This window comes from Lissotriton vulgaris, chromosome 5 (assembly GCF_964263255.1).
Source record: "Lissotriton vulgaris chromosome 5, aLisVul1.2, whole genome shotgun sequence".
NCBI classification, from domain to species: Eukaryota; Metazoa; Chordata; class Amphibia; order Caudata; family Salamandridae; genus Lissotriton; species Lissotriton vulgaris.
Window position 1 is genome coordinate 241419748 of NC_141693.1, and position 21943 is coordinate 241441690.

Genomic DNA, 21943 nt, shown 5'->3' on the forward strand with positions numbered 1-21943 from the left:
GCGATTCCTTAAAAATCGCTATTAAGGACTCGCAAAACGGCACTTTGATGAATCTGGAGGTTAATCCGGCCCATTACAGGAGTACATCTCCACATTTTCCCGGTGCACGAGACGTTTGTAAATATCCACAAATGTGTACGTTTGTGTGCGTGTACACAATCTGAGGTCATTTGTGCCCTAAAGTATCCCATTGGCGCTCTGGGAGTACATTTACTAACATGTAAAATCTCTACACAACTGTAAAAACGCATTTGGTGCATTTTAAAAGTGGGTTTGCACTTGCATATGCCTGAATCGGTAAGCGTGACTTGCATGCACAAACGGCTTGTGAATGCAGCACAACGAGTCGACACATACAAAAGGTGAGGGAACACCGGTCCCTAAAATATACTGAGTTAAAGTCTGGTTGACACGTCAAATAAGTGCATTTGCTTTCAAATAGAAGAAGAATACCTCTTTCAAGGCACACTCGAGAGTCGGGGAGGGCACAACTATCAAGATCAATGTCAGGGCGTCCTGTTCCAGCCTTACACGAAACAGATACACAGACAACACAATTGTGTTATCCTTTCCTGCTAATAGCAGAACATGAAAAAACTGCAGGGGAGTCAAGAAACCAAGAAACACTCATTTTTGTGGTTTTCGTTTTATTTTTCCAACGCGATGACATCATTCGTTGTTTTGCAGATTTTGAGATGCTCTGAGTTGTAAACAATGTACAATATAATGTGTCATTCTGTCAAACTCTTAATAAACAGTTTGTGTCTAAAAGGGAAAGCATTTTCCCCGTCATATTTCATTTTTATTTGCAGCAATGAGATGTCCTTTTAAACAGATGTATTTACAAGCTCCTGTGACCTTTGTCAAACATAATAAAAATGTACACACAAGGACCTAGTACCCCAGCGGCCTGCTGCCAGGGAGCACAACGTTACAAGTTAACTTTATATTGTACATTAAGTAAGCCTCATGTTTAGAAAATGTGTACAGACCCTAAAATAGAATAAGGTTCAGTCATGGTTGTAACTTATAAAGGAACTCATTAAAAAATATTGCACTTATAAAATAAGAAAATAAAGAATTTCAAAGACTTTTCTATAAAAAACAATAAAGGCATTTAAGCATCCAGTTACAGCTTGGCTTCGAAATAAATAATTCTGGAGTCAAAGGTCAGAAAGAGCAGCTGCAGCCCACCCCACCTGGGGCAGCTCTATCAGCCCTCAATGGCAGGAAGGAATTCGGAAAAAACAAGCCCGAGCTTCCTCAGAAAGAGTCATTGCATCCTGCGTTTGTCCCTCCCATTCATTGCCAATGAGATGCAACGTCTCGCGACAGACTGCCCCTTAGAAGAGGGGGCGGGGGTCGTCATTTCCATCTTTGGACAAGTGCAGCAGATTTGCCCTTTTCCAGATTTTTCCTTCCTCGTGCTGAAAACCCCCAAACGAGAACCGTTGTGGCTCCAGAATACGTTCTGTGGCTCCCAATGACGCAACGTGGGCCCAAAGCATGTACACGTGCCCACTTTTGCGTGCCTTCTGCGCCCCGCTTCAAAGGAGCCCTTGCGGCTCATGCAGCAGACGTCAAGATGGACTCCCAGAAATCCATCGTACCAGAGAGAAGGGAAGATTCTGGGGGCAGCACCAGACGGGCACTTACTCCTGTCCCACTGGCCTCTTGAGCTGCAGCTGGCTTTCCACAGGACCCAGCCAGCCTAGACTTATGGCTGCCAAACCTTGGCACCAGCAGAAACACCAACGCATCCACTGACGGAGAGGCGTGAGGCTGCCCTTGGCTTCTTGTAAACATACACCTCCTGATCGCCCCAGGACGGCCATGCCCGGGTCTACAAGGGCGAGATCGGCTTCTTCTGGTTGATTAAATCCAAGTACAAGTCCGAGCGGAGAAATCTGGGATAAGAGTCTTTCTCCATCAGTCCATATATCCTTTTCTGGGCCAGGTCAAAGCAGGTCCGGCTGATGCTCAGAAGGTTGTCTTTGGTGTGTTCCCTGGTGTATGAATCCAAGTTCACCTGCAGGACATGAACAATAGATCGGTTTAGTCACTACAGCAAGGAAGGGAGTATTTCTGAAAGTTACACAGATCAACATCACACCCGCACACCCACACACACAAGTAATGTTCTCCACTTATCTGGAAGACTCGACTTTGAATTTTGTCAAACAGCTAAGTGATTCGGTATTTACAAGCTGCTTTTTTTACCAATTTAGACTGCTGAGAAGTATCTTGCCATTCCCGCCATGTGCTGAGTGAACTTTGGTGGGCACTGCTGTCACACCACCAGACTTGACTTTGGCACTGGTGTTCTGTCCTGCCAGCTAGGGCATACTCAGAATCCTATAGTTGGGGACTTACTTGGACTAAGGAGACTAAGGAATTGTGATCAGATCAGTTAACAGCCAAATTACAATCATTGCCCTGGTTCTCAGTCCACAAAGACTGCATCAAACCACTTGCATAACGCATCCGGCCATGTGCAGTCAGGGGCCTTGTTTTCGTGGATGCAAACTGTGAAAGACACATAAACTCCAGTCCCCGACGCTCACCTAACCGTGTGCTCACCCTGTTCCTGTCAGATATCATCGGTCACAAACCAGGAGAGGAAATACACGTGGCTGATGCAACGTCCTCCAACGTGTCATCCCGTTTGCTGGCTAGCAGAAGGCTGACCCTGAAATCGTCCGATTGCAACTGGGGCCTTTGCTGTGACCCGAGCAGGAGTCCAAGGTACCGGAAAATGTCTCCTATCAGACACCGTCCCCCCACACAGCCTTTCTGTGAGGCTCACCCAGACAAGCAAAAGAAACGAGGGCTTATGGGATGTAACGTTAATGGCATCGTGGCAAACGCTGCTATCTTATGTTTAATTTCAAAGATTTCTTCACATCATTCACCCGAGTTCAGTACTTTACACGGTTTCCAGTTAGACAGAGGCTTGCATTAAGTCTAACTTGAATTGTATGTGAAAAAAGCACTACATATGCGTGCATCAGTCAAACTTTCACCTCTAGACACTAACATCTAAACACTGCACTCAGTTTTACATCCCAAACCCACCCAGACCCCCTCAGACCTGAAGACCACATTCAGTTGTATGACCCAGAAACGTTCTACAGACTCGAGATCTCAAGACCTCATCCATCATTAGATTTGATTTGATCTGATCAAAATCTCTCAAATCACTCCAGTCAGTTTTACTCCGCTGTACTTCTCCACAAGTCCAGAAGGCCTTACACCACAGTGCAGCCGTGTACCTTTAGATCCCAAGATCCATCAGAGCCTTTTACCACAGTATAAGATAACTTGAGATCAAACCAATGTATCCACTTTTACACTACAGTACACCTAAGAACCACAGTACGCGTACCTTCCAATACGCGTACCTTCCAACACGCGTACCTTCCAACGCGCCTCGAAAGACTCAGAGGCCACAATTAAGTGTTAAATGACCCTTCCTCTGGAGGTCGGCATTCGAGGAACTACACATGAGATAGCTCAGCGGATTGAGCACCAGCTGTAGAGATCCCTGTGAAATCTGCCAGTCACAGTTCAGAAGGCCACTGGGGCAGAGTGAGGCTTTCAGTCTTCCAAGGTACTAAGGACCTGGAGATGCTTTATCGGTGACTTGTGGTATAGTACGAAGGCAGCAGAGCCATCTTGAATTTCAAGAACGCGCTTAGCATTTCAGTTTAGGCCAAACCTTGCATGTGTGCCTAATACGAACCAGTAACCTTTCTAACATACGTGATGTACATGACATCAAGTGATACACAAAGCATCAAGAGATACGCAAGAACATTAACAGTTTGGATGTTACATGGAGCAGCAGTATTGGTGGTGATGCAGGATGGTCTGCAGACCTGAACCTCCAGTGGTAGAGCCTTCCTTCAATCCCCTCCCCACCTCTGTTAGTCACATAGTGTCGCCCACCTCTGTTAGTCACAATCTGTCGCGAGGCAGCCCTCTGCAACTATACAGCACTCTGCAATCACCACTAATGTAACTTAAGAGGACTTTGACGTACAGCCACCAATCTTACCTCTTTGCACGACTGGATTGCAATATATTCGGCAAAGATTTTTTTGGCCTTCGATATCATCTTGGACTGCGATTTAATTTTCTTGTAGTCTTCACAAGCAAGCCAGAACTCCAGGTTCTCTTCGCTGAACTCAGTGCGCAGGAAAGCTCGGAAGGAAGCCAGGCCATCTGCAAAGAAGAGCGTCAGGACACTTAGAGCTAGGATCTGGAGTACACAGTCAATGTTCAGAGACCGGTATATACAGTATATGAGCTGGACCCAACAGCAGCCAGCCAAGGACAGAAGAAATCACAGAACACCAACAACAATAGACTGTGTGACAACTTACTGCTGCTGGAAGGAAGTGCACTCAATCAATCAGAACAGATGTCTCATAGGGAAGACTTTAAACTACACAACATACTCTCCCTACACAGGGCCTTGCATTCCACAACACTTCGTGTAAATGCCAAGAAGGCGTGGCATTGATGGGAACTGACTTTTTGCTTGAACTGGCAAGGGCTAATAAACGAGGACTCAGACAATGGTATATTGGGATAGGATGGAATGTACATCTTCTTTCTTTCTGATATGATGGGTAAGGTGCGTGCTACATTACAGCAATACTAGACAGCCGCCTTACGGATCCACAAGGGACCAAATGAGGCCTGATTCTAGTGGGGGGAAAGGGCCAAAAAGGCAGGGTGACGGGAGCTCAAAACCCCAAAGCTGTTGCACTGCATTCGCTCCTGCTGTCGATGGGCACTTTCCTGCAGGAGAACTGTAGGGCAACTCAAGAGGTGGTGCATGATATGAAGGATGGACCCAAAATACAGCATCAGCCTCCTCCTGACGGGATATAGTCGATGTAGTGACTGGACTTTTTTGACGCACCACTGCTTTTATCTGGGTTTTATTTTGACCCCACCCTTACCTCCATGTGCCCATGACTTAGGACTATTACTTCTGACTGATAATTATTTCCATTGACTGGTAATTCCAGATCAACTTTACTTTGAACCAAGCATGACTTCATCGGATCATCACTTTAGGTGCCAACTCCTTGAAAACCAGTAATATGACCGGACCTTCACTTAGCGACCGTCACTTCGACGGAGTAGACTTATTATTCAAACTGTTGTCCTAATCAATCTGGGAGCAAGCGGCAAGTCAAGTGATCGTCAATCACAGTAAGGCCCTGCCCAAGGTAATGATCAAGCCCAAGGTAATGATCAAGTCAAAGTAACAATCAACTCAAATGAATGTTTAGTTAAGTGTATTGACCAGGTTGAGCTAAAGGTCAAGTCAAATTAATGGTCAGTTACCTTTATTGGGCAGATTAGTTCATTGTCAAGTCAAATGAATGGCCAAGCAAGCGTACTGGTCAGGTTGAGTTAATGGTCAACTTTCGGTAATGCGCCAGTCTAGGCAATGGTAGCGCCGATGTGACGGCAAACAAAGCTATGGGGATCGAAGTAATTGGGGTCCACCCTGCAAACGTCAGTGTGAACCCATCATGTGTATATCAGCCCTCCTGAAAGCATCAGTACTGTCCCTGCTGAGGAGTCCCAGCGCAGTCCCACTGGGGCAGGCCCTCCGAGGAGAGCCGGAGTCTCCCCGCCACCAGTGTGGGAGGTGGGATGTGCAGCTGCAGGGTGCTGGATGAATCAGGGACTGGGTCATGGCCTTGGCGCTCAGAGTCCTAACTGGACCAGTTCTGTGATCCAACTAAACATCCTGATCACGAGTCTCGAGATATTTCTGCATTTGTAGGGAGAGAACTAGGAGCAGGTACTCAAGAACGACAGGGCCTGCACGATAGAATGACTGTCTTGTTTAATACATTAAAACATTCACCATAAACTTCTGTTTATTTAAGAGCCCTTTGGATTGAAGGCTACATTGGCCAATGTTCACTACATTAGGGTGGCAGGAGTAAGAAAAGCCCAAAACTTACATTTGTGTAGTAATAGCTTGTCGAAGGATTCGCCCCACTTGACAGCATCTTCGGGCAGCGGCCTGCAAGGTAAGGAGAGAAGAGTAAGAATATGAATAAAGTATCTGCAAGCACTTTATCAACCTTCTGGGCACTGTGCAACACTGGCCAACCTGGACAACCAGCAGCCTTCTGGAGCAGATACAGCCGAAAGCATCCTCATCAGAAACAGTAAGGACCATATGATATACTAGGCAGTCTAAAAACGATTATTCAAGGCATCGGTACTCATTTTTACAATCCTTACGAAGATGAAAGGCTGAGCCTACCCTGCTTTAACTTGGACCTGAGGCTTACAGGACACAGGTATGTGTTCACACCAGTGCATTAACCCTCTCACTTGCCTTACACGGTGCACAACAAAGAGTAAGTCATCGAAATAAGTCCTAAAAGAACCGATCACGATTTCTGCAGAAGCAATGACACTTAAAAGATTAGCTCTAGAGCTTCAGCGAAGGGTCCTTACAAGAATCGATATATCGGCTTTGCTGAGGAGAAGCGGTATAATGCTGCAACAAGAGGTAGCATAGCAGAACAAGTATAACCAGAGGGCTTATGCGAAGTCGAAAGAACCCACCACTCAGAGGGAATCCAGCGTGGAGACAGAGGCACAGGGCGCCGAGATGCGCCGCGTACAGACGTCTAACCGCTACATGCACACACCAGCAGAAGTGAGATACAAGGATAATCGATAACAGGGCGTCAGCAGACGGACACAAGCTTCATTCACACCCTACAGTGCCGACATCTGGAGCAGAAGGCAGCATAGGCGGGAGGGCACTTACCGGACGGTCTTGGCGGCTTTGTCCAGCTTGCTCCCGGGGTTGGCTCCCGGGGACTCGTTCCTCCTCCGGAACAGGCCCAGGCGGTTCTTCATGTCCTTGGCCCTGGGGGGGACAGAGAGCGCGGTTAGAACCACGAAGCTTCACTTGTTTACAAGAGTTCAGTGTGAGGTTTCCTGCCCAGCTTCAGTCTACTCCACCAAGCTAGCGCCCCCCTAAAACCTCACCACAGAGCAGACACCTCCCACCCTTGGCAAGCAACACCGCATTAAATGAGTACAACTACTCCGTGGGGGGCGGAGAGGGGGTGTAGACTAGGGGTCCTACGGGAAGAGTGTGGGTAAGAGTGCTGTACTGCAGGGTGCAAGAAAGAACAGGAACGGCGAGCGAACAGAATATAGGTGTATGATGGGAGCGCTTTCTTGCGCACAGCGCTGCGCGCCGCCTCTGGGCGCTGCAGGACGTACTCTTTCATGGTGTGGCGCCGCTGCACGCTGGCCGGCGCGTTCTTGCTGCGGTGCACGGCCAGCAGCATCTCCGCGTGGATGTCCAGGCTCGTCGGCTTGGGGCTGTCGCGGAATAAGGGCATCGCCGCCCTCGAGACCTCCTGCCTCCGGAGCTCCGATGCCTCCTTAAGTCAGTAACTTATAAGCTTGTCTGAATCACGAGTCCGCCTCAGGAGCCCTCTGCCTCCAAGGCCGGGCTGTGCAAGGACTCGGCGCTGCCCAGCGGAGTCCCAGGCGAAGATCCAGGCGTGCCAGTCCGGCCCCTCGAACACATGTGGTGCAGGAGCCGGGATGCGACAGGCTTTGGGGTCCGCTACAATGTGAGGCTCTCTGTGAGAACGATACAAGTTGTATAAAGTACTGAACAGCTGTTTCCAAACTCTTTCAAATCCTGCAAACAAGGCCGCTGGGTGCCAGTGAGATGAAGTGATTTGTCCAGGATGACACAATGCGGTGAGAGCGGCGCTTAGAATCCCTGTCGGCGGCCGATGACTGGAGCACAGCCTGCATGCACCGGACCCGAGCCCGCTATGAAGTAAGACTGCTGGCACGGCTACTTATCATGCCTGCTCCAGCGGTTGCCATGGCAGCCCCGCACAGACCGGAAAAGCAGCAAATCATAGGAATAGAGGAGCCTTTCAGGAGAGCGAGAGGGAGAAAAAAGTGCCAAAAAATGACGCCAGGCTATTTTTGAATGCGAAACATTTTCAGAGGGGAGGAGGGCAAAACTCCAACAGCACATGGCCTGAGGAATCCGTACCAAAGGGAAGGAGCAGGGGCGGGCGGCGCGCAGTCAATCAGGGGGCGAGCTGCAGAAACCAAGTGCACACTGCATTTATTACAAGTTAAGAAACTTTAGTCAGGCTCTGCAGCGCTGAAAGTGCAGCAATGGTGTCAGAGTTCAGATCAATACGGACGTGACCTGCGGGGGTGCTTTGTTTACCTGCAGATCTGACAAGTTCCTTCAGAACTCCTGGTCTGACTGGGAAAGGCCAGGAGTCTCTGCTACCCAACCCACGCGCTGTCCACCTCAGTGACAGGTGAACATCGCATCTGAGACTGGAAGCTGCAGAGGGTATGTGGGTCTCTTCAGTGGTGAGGTGAGGCGACCCTCAGATCCCCTGAAGCCACGCGCACTAATGACAGACGTCGCTGACGTCACCGACAACCCGCGCGGCGCTATGTGCTTCAACTCTGAAGCAACGGAGAACACCTGAGACAGGAAGGTACAACGAGGTACGCCCCTCAGACAGGCAGACCGCGGCAAAACCCGGCCAAGAGCACCGAGATACAATTAATAACAAAAGCCACGTTGAGGCACAATTTAGGACCACCGTTTATACTGTGGACACAACTTTACGGTTCTTAATGCGGTTACTGGTCTGACACTGACCGCACTTCACAGCAGCACGGCAAACTTGAAACAGGGCCCTGCCGACAAGCCAGGTGAAGGCCGGCACTTCTCAGCAGCATAGCAATACCTTAAACAGGGCCTTGAGGCAGCAGGGGCCTATTTGAATTTTTGACCTATTTGAAGGCAGTAGGGGCGTGACGCAGAGCCCCGCTGAGGGGGGGGGGGGCTATACAAGGTCAACTATATCTGTGATATATGAGAGACTGGGGTTGGGGGGGCTCCTCACATTCTGCAGGGGGGGGGGGGGGTCCATGATTTTACGTTACCTCACTGGAGGGCAGGCCAGGTGTCAACAGGCACTTCACAGCAGCACCGCAATACCTGAGACGGGCCCTTGAGGGCAGACCAGGCCCTAGCCTGCTCTTCCCATGAGTCGGGCACAACCTGGAACCTTGATGTCAATCATCCCTAACACAATCACACTTTGAATGGGACAGTGCAAGTGTCAGAGCTACCGCAATCTACTTTACGGGAAGTGTCTGCCCTTTTCCAGCAACACTGGTGGTTGTTGCACTTACCACAATCTACCTACCTACATCTGTACACTACAATATACTAAAGGTACCAGCACTGGCAATCTCCAGGGGCACTGCAATACTCCGAATGGCAAAGTGCAAGCAGCTCTCAGCATCAATATCCTACTCTGGACAGAGCTGAAAACACTCAGAGGGACAATACCAGCGCTTTTCACCCCACATACCAACTACGGATATTTGTCGACAGCACACAAAATGAGGATCCTAAGTTAAGCAGGACTGACACTTCTCTGCAGCTGAACATAATGTGAATGAGAAGCACTGCCGTACTTAAATGGAACAGTACTGACACCTTTCAGCTGCGCTGCTGTACTTTCAAGGAACCAGCGAGTCACACCTCAGCAGAGCGGCCACACTAGGAAAGGGCAGTGCTGGCACTATTCTTCGGCAGGGCAGCACTCGTCACCCAGGAGCACCCTCTCACCAGTGCAGTGTCTTCTATCGGTGGCTCGCTATATATGCAGGTCAGGCCGATGTAACGATCCAAGCTTCTGAAATCATGTAAAGTTCACCTCTACACCACCCCACTCACTCAAGTCAGCTGGTTCGTTCTTGGTGATCAGTGTCTGGAGGAGGCGTTTCACGGCGCTGTCTAGATTGCCATATTGAGCCGTGGATTTCCTGCACCTATATTTGTAGACTACCCTTTATGAATTGTACACGCGAATCACTTGGTTGTACAGTTCACCTGCACCGGCATAGTAATTTAGCCAAACGGTATGATAACAAGCAATTTAACACCTCTAAGAGGCACAGAAGCAGCACTTTGGAAGGGAGCGTGCAGCGAGTACTCGCACTCAGTGCTCCATGTCAGTCCGAGGCTGCTGGCTCGGGGTGTCCGGTCTGTGCCCTCGGCCTCAGCTCCGCCCGCTAACTCCTGACAGACAAAGTGGCCGGATGACCCACTGGCACCTTATATCCTTGCTAATTTGCTAACTATTTTCAGCACAGCCTGCAGCACTTCCGGGAGAGTGTCACATGCTGTCAAACAAATTGTTGATGCCCAGAGCATCCCATTGGGTGGCGCTAGCATTCCACGGTGAACACCCTAGGAATGCGTGGATGGATCAATAGCCTTCAAACATACATTATTGGAGGAGGGGGTGGGAGCGAGGATATCCGGCTATAAGCGGCCTTTAGCATCATCTCTTCCCAGGAAGGCGTTTAACATGGTTAGAGCCCTGGCTTTGCTCACGGCCGGAGCCCAGTAATGAATCGGCCATTGTTACTCTGCAAAGTATTCAACGGCCACTAATGCTGAAAGTGCACGAAATGTCACCTTGCCAAAGTGTTCCACGGTTCCTGCTGGAGAGAGTTCAGTGGTCTATACCGGACATTATCCTATGGAGCCAGCGAGATGCTTTTCAACTCCTTGCAGGGAAGCAGCCACTGTTTTCTGTAAAAGGCTAAAACGTTTTAAACCCAAAACGAGTTTGAGGCTCATAGAAACAGACTCCGGTATTCCATTGTTCCGTGGTACAAGGTATTAGATCAGGGGTCTCCAAACCAGTCCTGGAGGGCCGGATCCATGCCAGATTTTTTGGATATCCCCATTGAGATACAAGTAGTTATTTTAAAAATCTGGCATGGATCCGGCCCTCCAGGACCGGGTTGGAGACCCCTGTATTAGATGATCCAAACTAGAACACAAAGTCCTCTGATGCAAGTCGTTCAAGGATCTCATACAAGAAAATATTACAATGGTCCCATCATGGAAGCTTTCCAGGGTTAATGGACGGAGGCTTTCTCTCAATGGAACCCATTGGTATAATGCCCTATGTAATAAGACATACAAGGATCCCCATGGCATGTAAGACTGCGCTGCGACGGGCACACAGTCCTGATTCAGTAGTGTCCCGCCTACCTAATCCCCAGCTCTGTCTGGGGCAAACCATTCATCTGTTCATTTGATCTCTTATCACAGCAACCCGGTCATGTACAAGTTACTTATCTTTAAGGCCGCTGGAATTATGCGGCATGGGAGCACGAAATTATGCGGAAGGGTTCAGAAAAATATGCAGCAAGAAAATACGGGATAATGTGGCACTTTTTTCACACTATTCATTATTTTGTAATTTTTACTTTCTGGGTTAGGATTTCACCTCCTTAGTGCCAGCTTAACAACCAAATACAGACAAAAGCAACTGAAAGATGACCAGTTAACCTCTGCAACGAGCCTTCCTCTGCACATAAACCCACGTCCCCATGTTTTTCAGTAACTTTTGATCCGTTTGAGCTAGAAACTATTTTTTTTTGTTAAAATCTGCAGATTATGCGGCAGGTGTGTGTGTTAAATGTGTGATATCCATAACTAGACGAAAAAAGAAGCATCACCACATAATTTCAGTGGCTCTGCTCATCTTGGATAACACTCTTTCTGGAGGATACTCGATATAACCGCAGATTCCACACCTTTAGAATATTCCCCACGCTCCAGACTGGGCACAGGCATTTCATAGCTGTGCTCCCGCGTGCCACTGGGGGGCACCATGCGACTCCATGTTGACTTTAATCTGCACAGGAAGTGACGGAGCGGAGCTGCATATTAGCGCCACCGCAACACGTCGACGTCTGTTTCTTGCTAGGCTCTTTCTGTGCCCTCGGACGCCGAGCACAAAAGAATCAGAGGTACCAATATGAAGATCTAAACATTGGGAAGTGTGTGTGTGTGTGTGTGTGTGTGTATAGGGGGGGGGGGGGGGGCTCGAAGAATCTCTGGTTAGATACACAGCCCTCAAGAAAAAGTGTTACTAAAGGGAACTAACTTAATCTTTCGAGGTTTGCTTCTAACCACAGATTCCTCCCCTCTGGAAAAGATAGCAAAGCAGTATCTCTGAGGCAGAGGGTCTCTGGAGAGGACTCCGACCAGAAGGCCCTGCAGGACCAAACAGGTCAAATGCTCTCCACATCGGACCTGGCTGTCAAGCAGTACATGCCTGTTGATATCTATGGCCTGATAGCACCCTTGGCCCTGGTGGACATGGCCCTCAGACCTCCAGGAGGATGCCTTTTGGTCAGTGGATAGCAGATCCTAATGCAGAGGACTAAAGACCATGACAGAATGCTTTTCTGCACTGCCTTACCGTTCTTTGCCCAAATTGTTGGAAGAGTAATTGGAGTGGACAACGTGAAGCGCCATCCCAAGTTTCGTCAAAAAGGACGCGCTGGTTCTCAGCTCCATCTTGTCTGGGAAAAAAGTGGTGTATGGCGCGGAGCCTGGAGCTCACTTATGCAACAAGCTGAAGTGATTGCCATAAGAAAGGCAGTTTTGAGAGTCAGACAGCACAACCTTCAGCAGTGCAAGGGCTCAAATAGAGCGCACATGAGAATGTAAAGACTAAAATAGGGTCGCACTGTGGCATCCTGAAAGATTTGAAAGGGAACATGTGTGTCAATTCTTTAATAAAACAAGTCACAATCGGTGATTTAAACAAGGATGGTTGGCCTGATAAAGGCAAAAAAGTAGCAAGGGCCAGCAAATAACTTCTGGTAGTACCATCTGCAAGGTCCTGCTGGGCTATAGACAGATCCAACAGTTTGGCCTTTAAGGGGTAGTGTTGCGGACTCCACACCAGGCCACAAACTTGTCCCAGAGCCAGTCAATGATGGACTTTGTAGGGGGACTCCTGAATGCAAGGATGACATCCACAACCGCTGGTGGTAAATCAAGCACAGCAAATTGCCGCTGTTCAATCTCCAGGAATGGAGGTGTAGATTGCCATGGTTTGGGTGCAGAACTCTACCCTGCTTCTGGGACAGAAGTTCGTCCTGGGACAGAAGATCGTCCTGCAGTGGTAGTCTGATGGGAGGACAAATGCTCATGCACAGAAGTACCCGTACCATACTCGCATTGCCAATCTGGAGCCACTAGGATGACGTGAGCCTGTTCATTCCTGATTATCTTCATAACTCGGGGAGGAGACGCAGTGGCGGAAACTCTAGCTTGAATGACTCGTCTAGAAAGTGCATTCTTGGGAACTCCAATGCGCAGCAATTTTGACACACCACATTTGACGGTGGTGAACTGATCTAGCCAGGGTCCATCTCACTGCTGGAAGATTCCCTGCGCCACCTTGGGGTGTAGCTGCGATTTGTGATCCGCTAGAGGCTGTGTTCATCCGATCTGGTGTTTAAAAGTCCTGCCAGGTGGTTCAAAATCAGGTAATTTCCCTTAAGCGCGAGACAACTTCAGAAAGGCAGTACCTCCTGGAGCAGGGCTCAAGACCCCACCCCTCCTGCTTGTTGCAATACCAGTGGCAATGGTATTGTTTGTTAGAACCTGCATTACCCTTCCCTTTCTGGGTGACAGGAAGGCCTCAATGGCAGGCGGAACTGCAGCTCGCCCCTGTGGGGCAGCAGGATGGGACATGGAAATATGCATCCTGCAGGTTTCGGGCAACCATTCTGTTGGTTGGATCCTGGGCAGAGAGAACCTGGGCAAAAGTGAGCATTTTGAATTTCGCCTTCTAGAGGAAGGCATTCAGAGACCACAGGCCTAATACAGAAGAAAGGCTTCCATCCTTCTATAGGAAGAAGTAAGGGGAGTAGCAACCCGTTCCTACTTCAGAGGTTGGCACCTTCTTGCTGGCCCCTTTGGCCAATAGAGTCTGCACCTCTTGGGGCAAGATGGAAAGGTGCTCGCCCAAAAGCTGCTTTGAAGTGGGAGGAAGTTGAGGTGGTTTGGAAAGTAATGGCATGGCATAGCTATGTTGGGCATTTTGGAGGGCCTGTCTGTAGGCTGTGATGGTCCAATACTGGTAGAAAATGTCTGATCTTGATCGATCCACCGTCATGCCAGAGGGAGCCGAAAGACTGAGAAAAATACAAAGTATGGCCTTCTTATAGGCCTTTCCCGGCTGCAGCGTCACGGATGGCCCAGGAAATCTGGGATGCAGCGGGACCAGTTGAGGAATCAATCTTGTTCCTGGTCCTTCATGACCAGGAACAAGATTGGTCGCACCTAGACATCCTCCCGATTTCACTGTGAACAGAGAGTGGCAGGATGGCGTCCAGAGTCCGCCTTCAACGACTTGCCATTCTTCTTCGATTTTGACTTACCAGAAGACCTCAATCGCAAAAAGCACCTGGTCCAGGAGCAACTTTGAAAGCAGAATGAGTCTGCGCCCTCAAATTGGAGGTGGAGCGGGACTTACATGAGATCCCGGCTTCTTTCGGTGTTCAGCAGCATACAGCTTGAGAGCACACACTTCGCACACCTTGGAGTTAAGCCCCGAGCCTGAGCACCAGTGACCGCTCTCGTGAGGGGTCAGTCACCAACATCTGCTGCAGACAATCATGACACAGTTTCAATCCTGTAGTCTTTGGTGGGGGCATTGTTAATGAGTCAAGCGGCGAAAGGGAGCAGAGCTCTGGATCCACGTATGATGGCGTGGAAAGAAAGTGACATCGGCAAGCAACAGGCGTGCTTATACGCCGCCCAGCTCCATCATTTCCAAGGTGGAATGAAGTCAATGTGAAGCCGCACAGCATCATCTAGCACGTGAGAGCACTGCTGGTAAACAATCTGGATCCAGTAAAGGAGAGGAGTCTGCGATTAGAAGCACCCATCAGAAGTAGAACTATGATGCATATTCCTGTCCTTACAAGATGTCAAACTAATGTCACCCAATATAGAACCAGTGACAGAAGAGAAGGTCTGCCCATTTACATCTGGTCTTGAATTACCAACTTCACACGGCCCCAGCACAGTCATGCACTTGTTCCACAAGGTACATCTCGTCCAGTAGAATAGCAGAGGCAGCAGACTTGAGGCAACCTCTGTAAGGATACCCACTCGATTCGATTCGATATGTCTTTATTTCGAATTAAAAATTCATAAAAGACAGGAATACAGTCATACACAATATATAAAAAGACACTCCAGCAATATAATATTAAACACACAACATTCCTAAAAATGAAAAAATTATTTAGACATATGTATATAAAAACAAATGGGACAATGATAATTTGCACAAAAGTTAATACCACTAAGAACAATACAGGGTGCTATGTACAAATTAATAAAAGGACATTCAGCATACAGGGATACCCAGTTTCTTAGAACGAATCAGCCAGGCCCATCGTAAAAATTTTGCAACACCTACCACTACAGTTTCTGATCTGATAACACGAAGTTTGTGGAGTGCGTCTCGAAAGCCAGCACAGTTCAGAGACAAGCAGATCGGCTTTAACCACTTAATTCTTGGTGCACGGTAGGCAGGGCAACCAAAGAAGAAGTGACCAACACTTTCCTCCTGGTCTGCACACCAATAGCATTTGTTTCCTGTGGACATATCCCATTTTGCTGTAAAGGAATTGATGGGCAGGGTGCCAATTCGGAACTGGTGGTATAGTTTGCGGTCTGGTACTCTTGTGATAAGGTCCCAATACTGTTCTAATGAGGGAACAGCCTTAAACACTAAAAAGGAGCCAGTTATGTTAGCATCCAGGGATTGGTTTACAAGAATAGATTTCCTCCAAGCCCAAAAGAGTGCCTTAAACTCAAGTTTAGAGGGAAAAGTTGCCCCCCCCGGGTTGGACCAAAGCTCCGGGAGACCCATCAATTTCAATACATTTTTAACTACACAAAACCATTGTATTTTGTTTGCCCCCCACAAGAGTTTTACCTCCTCCAACTCTTGGATAAACAGGCCAAGCTCAGGAGAGGTCCAGATGCGGCGCCAAAAGGCCACCACCCGATACAGGGCCATCTCGTCGATTGGTCTGCAGCCAAGATCCAATAATAGAGGTTTAGTTGGGGTGGACTGGGGGAGACTAACCAGATTCCGTAGGAACCTGTTCTGCGCAGTGGACAGACTGGAGAGATTCTTATGACCCCAAACTTCTGCTCCATAAAGGGTTGCGGGGATGACTTTCACCTCAAGAATTTTTAACACAGGGCTAACACACCTAGTAAAGGAGTTCTTCTGTTCATGAAGCAAACAGCCAGCCAACCTATTAAACTTAAGTTTGGACGTTTCCACTTGGGGGTTCCAGCTGAGTTGGTGGTCTAGGGTAACACCAAGGTATGTCATGACCCTAACTTGCTCGATATGAACTCCGTTTAAAGAAACGGTACACTTAGGGGGAGATTTCTTGCAAAAGACCATAAATTTTGTTTTTTCCAAGTTTATTTGCAAGTCGTTCTTGCTACAAAACTCGGAAAATCTGTTCAAGGCTACCTGAAGCCCGGCTCTAGTTTTAGAAAGCAGGAGGGTGTCGTCTGCAAAGATCAACATGGGGTACTTTCGACCACCCAGCATGGGAGCATCCGACTGTGTGTTGATAAAGTATTGTGTGACCTGATTAATGAATAGGAGAAACAACGTGGGGGCCAGGACACAGCCTTGACGCACCCCACGTTGTACAGGGAATTGCTTGGTCACCTGCCCCTGACTGCCCCACCTAACCTGGGCATAATTGTCCTCATGGAGTCGCTGGACTAGGATCAAGAGCTCGGGCGGAAATCCCATGTGGTTAAGGGCCTCCCACAACTTCTTCCTTGGCACCAAGTCGAAAGCCGACTTGAGGTCAACGAAAGCAGCATATAACATACCACCACCCAACAAAACCACCTTCCAAAAAAGTAATGTAAACCGGAAGACTTGATCAACTGTGCTCGTCCCAAACCTGAAACCCGCCTGCATAGGGGAAAGAATATTATTTGAATCGATCCAATCCAGAATTCTTGTTAGAATCATTCTTGACACAATTTTCTGGATTGAATCGATCAAACTAATGGGCCGATAATTGTTGGGGAGGGAACGGTCACCCTTCTTGTAGACTGGCAGAATTTCTGCACCCTTCCATGAGGGAGGAATCTCGGCCCCTGCAGCTATGTTATTTGCCAGTAAGGTTATATATGGGATCCAAAGGTCAGGTTTGAGTTTAAAAACATCAGCAGGAATAGCATCAATGCCAGGAGCTTTGCCCGACTGAACTGACTCGAGAGCGAGTGCAGTATCAGATTCCAAAAACATAAGTCTGTCTCCAGTATAAAGGGTTGGCACAACAGTGTAGTTTCCATCGAAGGAGCTGGCGCTATGTTTGGGTCATTAAACTGTGCGGAGTAGAATTCCACCCACAGTTGGGCGGAGACATGATTTACTGGAACCTGAGCTGCAGGGTCCTTTCTCCGCCTTATAATAAACCAAAAATCCATAAGATTAGGGGAGTCGCATGCACCTAGGAGATCGAGCCAGTATGAGTCATCCCATTCACGCTTAGCAGCCTGAATGGTACGCTTGTAACATTGCCTTGTCGTTCTTATGGCATCGGAGTTCCGGGCCTTCACAGCAGCTAATAAGCTGCTGTGCGCGTCTCTACACTTCTTATTGTACCATTTTTTGTGCACTCTAGTTTTAGCAGGCCTAAATGGTTTCGTGAGAAGGTTTTTAAGGGTCGAAAAACACTCCTCGTGAAGGTTGGTAATTATGGGGTCCGCTACATCAGCTAAAGATAACAAAGCCATCCTACTCCACGCGTCCCTTACCTCTTCCTCTATCTTTGAGGTAAGTACGGGGTCCTCCAAAACTCTAGACCATTGTACACGGCGCCTGTTGTGGCACAGAATAACATCAGATGTTAAGATATTAGTCCTCCTAGCTGGTGCCCCCATGCCTGGGACCAAGATCCCAAGAGAAAGGGGATTATGGTCGCTCTCTGGGCGGGGCTCTATCGCCATGTCTTGTACAATGGACCAGCACTCGATTTTAATCAAAATATAGTCGATACGGCTTGAGCACAAACCGTTGTCAAAGGTGTTGGACCCAAGGCGATCGGATCGTGTACGACCATTGGCCGCCCGTAGGCCCCATTCTAAACAAAAGCCCAGCCAATGAATAGCTGCCTCAGTACCCTTAACGCCCTTTGCAATAGTAAGCGGGGGGATTGCCCAAGCAGTGTCCTCCTCAGACCCCACATCCTCTGCCAGGGAGGAGATGGGCTCAATGGAGGTATTTAAGTCTCCCGCCACAATTACAATCTGGTCGGACCCGAAGTTCTTAAATAAATGGTCAAGATCGTCCAAGACGTCTTGTTTTTTCCCACCCTGACAGCCACGGGCATAGACATCAACTAAAATAATATCTGGGGTATTGGGTTTACACAGGCTAATACATAAGAGATCTGCACTCGCCACCGGTATTTCCCTACCATGGAAACCCAAGTTATTTTTTAACCAGATAGTAAGACCACCAGAGGCCCTACCCTTGGGGCTCTTAATTGCGGGTTTTGAAAAATTTAGATAACCCAATTTATACAATGGGACGGTTGACCAGGTTTCCTGGAAGATGACGATATCATATGAATCAATGAAATTGACCCAATCGTCATTCTCCAGACGTCCCCTAAGCCCAGCAATATTCCAAGAGATGACTCTTAAAGGGCAATCTGCAGTTAGTACACATGGTAACTGTACCACGCTCTGTACTTCATCCATTGCCAAAACAGGAGTGTGTGCTGAATCTAAAACTGTGCCCAGATTGTTAGGCGACGAACGGCCGACAAGAGAAGGACTTGGGGATGGAGGACTCCGTCGGGGAGATGAGATCTTAGAGGGAGATATGTCTCCAGACCGCTCAAGTCAATCCACCTCCTCCAAGCAGCCGAACCTATTAGAGGTTGAAAACCCTTGCCACCAGTTTGGTTGGTTCTGACCAACAAAACTATAAGTTGGACGACTAGCATTCCTAGCGGTGGTCCATAAACCCTCATTCACTGGTTGATGTCTGGGGGGGTAGAAAAAAGTGAGGGGCCTCACTACTATTGCGGAGTTGGCCTCAAAAGATGGTCGAGCACATAATTGCTGAGCTGTGTGGGGATCCGAAAAAGAAACCACCACACAGTCTCCGGCAATAGACTTATGGGTGCGGCCGATCCAAGGAACTCTCTGGACCATAAGTACACTGCTTCTTTGCTGGTCGGGGAGCGGTTTGTTGGAATTCAGCCAGTAAATGACTTTATTTTTTAATGAAAGATCATTTTCCTGGGATTGTTGATCCAACTCTGGGACACCGGCTAATATAACAACGTACGGCCCTGCTTCAGGCGGGAGGTCAATGAATCCTCCTCTAAAGTTGTTACGACTGGCCTGGCGTGGTGGGTTACGCTTAGGGGGCGGCCTGAGGGGATGGTTGGGGGGCACCCTGGTGTCAGTGTTCGGCCTGTGGGCTGGTTTGTACAAAAGAGGGGGTTTAGGTGCTACAAGGCTAGGGGTAGGTACAATAGTTTTAGCAATGATGGTACGAGGTTTTGGGATGGGTTTGGATATTGGCAAAATCTCGGGAACGATTGATACTGGTTGTAAAGGAGTTTGGGCGGGTTCTGTAGCTAAAGGCTGAGGAATGGGTTCAGTTGCACATAAAAGCTTAGCATCCATTTCCTTGAGACTCAGGCTAGCCAGGGTGACAATGGTCCTATCCATTTCAAGGAGGTTATTCTCTATACGAGAAAGCCTTAGTTCTAGGGGGGAGAGTAACTGCTTAAGCGTGTCCCATACTAGGTGCAGGAATTCACTATCACCCTCCCTGTCAGACACCGGGCCAGTCACCCGACCCTCCAAAATATTTGTACTGTCTTGACTGGGAGAGATGATAAGAACATCATCTACCACCGAACTATGAGTTTCCATAGTAGCTTCCCCATTAAGAGCACTTGGAGACGGTTGGGGGATAACATCCTTCACCCCAAGAGATCCCATGGCCCGCCTGTTATTAAAGAATTTTAATCTTGCTATTCTGGCTTTTTTCTTTGCGTGCAAAGTTCTCGCAAGGCATTTCTTTTTGTATGCTGCCGCTTTCTTATCTCTACAAAGACTTGCTACTTGGGATGCTTTAGGAAGAGGGCGGGAAGTTGCGATGCTAAAAAGGGGAGCATGGCCAGTATTTAAATGAACTATGTTGGGTTGGGAGATTGGAGGGGAATGTAAGGGAATGATGGGAGGAACAGGATGCATCACTGCCGTTGCTAATAACGCCCGTGGAGCGATTGAACGGTCAGGGGTACGGGCAGATGCAATATTTCCCAGAGATGATTTTTTGGAGCTAGCAATGTGTGCTGACAACCTACGTGCAGCATCAAGTTCTAACGAGACCTTGTGCTGCATTTTACTGATTTCCTCGTCAATAGCCAAATTGGTTTTGACTAGGAAATCTTCTATGGACCTGTTGGGATTGCTAGCTGCCATGAGGGTCTTGCTCCGACTACCCCGTGAACACATATTACAGGATACAGGTCAATAAATTAATTAAAATACACACCACAATTAAACTATAAGATGTGCCACACAGGAGTAAACCCAGAAACAAATTAAGATTAAGGGAGGGTGGCCCAGCCCAGCCCTCTTAGACCTCGAACGGCCTCTAACGGCCCAGTCTTTGTCCTGTCTTCGTCCGGGCTGCGTCCCGCGCTGCGGGAGTGCCAAAGCTATAAGTAGGGGGGGCGTGGCAGCAGGGAGAGCGGACCGGAAGCTGTAGAAAGGTCTCGCAGGGGCTCCTGGGCAATGGAGTCCCCTGCACGCTCGCAGCCCCGCTGACCGCACTCACCCAGAAGCCTGTAGCCCCTCAACAAAGTCCCGATGGGCAGGTAGGCGATGCGGCACCCGCGGAGCGGGTGCGGCGAGGTGTGGCGCCTTGTCCTCTGATAGCCGCTGGATAGCGAGGTCGAACCCAAGAATGCCTCCAATAATCCTCTGTCTGGAAAAGCGTCCCACCAAAGGTAAGGGTGAGAAGAGTTTTTAAAGTGCAGGGGACGGGGGGCGGCAGCAGGGAGAGCGGACCGGAAGCTGTAGAAAGGTCTCGCAGGGGCTCCTGGGCAATGGAGTCCCCTGCACGCTCGCAGCCCCGCTGACCGCACTCACCCAGAAGCCTGTAGCCCCTCAACAAAGTCCCGATGGGCAGGTAGGCGATGCGGCACCCGCGGAGCGGGTGCGGCGAGGTGTGGCGCCTTGTCCTCTGATAGCCGCTGGATAGCGAGGTCGAACCCAAGAATGCCTCCAATAATCCTCTGTCTGGAAAAGCGTCCCACCAAAGGTAAGGGTGAGAAGAGTTTTTAAAGTGCAGGGGACGGGGGGCGGCAGCAGGGAGAGCGGACCGGAAGCTGTAGAAAGGTCTCGCAGGGGCTCCTGGGCAATGGAGTCCCCTGCACGCTCGCAGCCCCGCTGACCGCACTCACCCAGAAGCCTGTAGCCCCTCAACAAAGTCCCGATGGGCAGGTAGGCGATGCGGCACCCGCGGAGCGGGTGCGGCGAGGTGTGGCGCCTTGTCCTCTGATAGCCGCTGGATAGCGAGGTCGAACCCAAGAATGCCTCCAATAATCCTCTGTCTGGAAAAGCGTCCCACCAAAGGTAAGGGTGAGAAGAGTTTTTAAAGTGCAGGGGACGGGGGGCGGCAGCAGGGAGAGCGGACCGGAAGCTGTAGAAAGGTCTCGCAGGGGCTCCTGGGCAATGGAGTCCCCTGCACGCTCGCAGCCCCGCTGACCGCACTCACCCAGAAGCCTGTAGCCCCTCAACAAAGTCCCGATGGGCAGGTAGGCGATGCGGCACCCGCGGAGCGGGTGCGGCGAGGTGTGGCGCCTTGTCCTCTGATAGCCGCTGGATAGCGAGGTCGAACCCAAGAATGCCTCCAATAATCCTCTGTCTGGAAAAGCGTCCCACCAAAGGTAAGGGTGAGAA

At 49.2% G+C, this 21943-nt stretch overlaps 1 protein-coding gene across 4 annotated transcripts in view; it reads right to left on the minus strand.

Annotated features, from left to right (window-relative positions):
* Positions 1 to 627: 627 nt before the first annotated feature.
* The window catches only part of RGS3 (regulator of G protein signaling 3), a 688935-nt gene continuing 667619 nt past the window's right edge, over positions 628 to 21943 (minus strand). For 3 of the 4 annotated variants that reach the window (XM_086921262.1, XM_086921263.1, XM_086921266.1), the window contains 4 exons: positions 6818 to 6919; positions 5994 to 6055; positions 4058 to 4224; positions 628 to 2029 (listed from right to left, as the gene is read on the minus strand). In XM_086921262.1, the coding sequence (XP_086777388.1) occupies positions 1844 to 2029; positions 4058 to 4224; positions 5994 to 6055; positions 6818 to 6919 (517 nt within the window). In that variant the 3' untranslated portion in view covers positions 628 to 1843. Of the gene's footprint in view, positions 2030 to 4057; positions 4225 to 5993; positions 6056 to 6817; positions 6920 to 7281; positions 7517 to 21943 lie in introns of those variants that run through there. The other variant, XM_086921265.1, reaches the window with a different exon arrangement.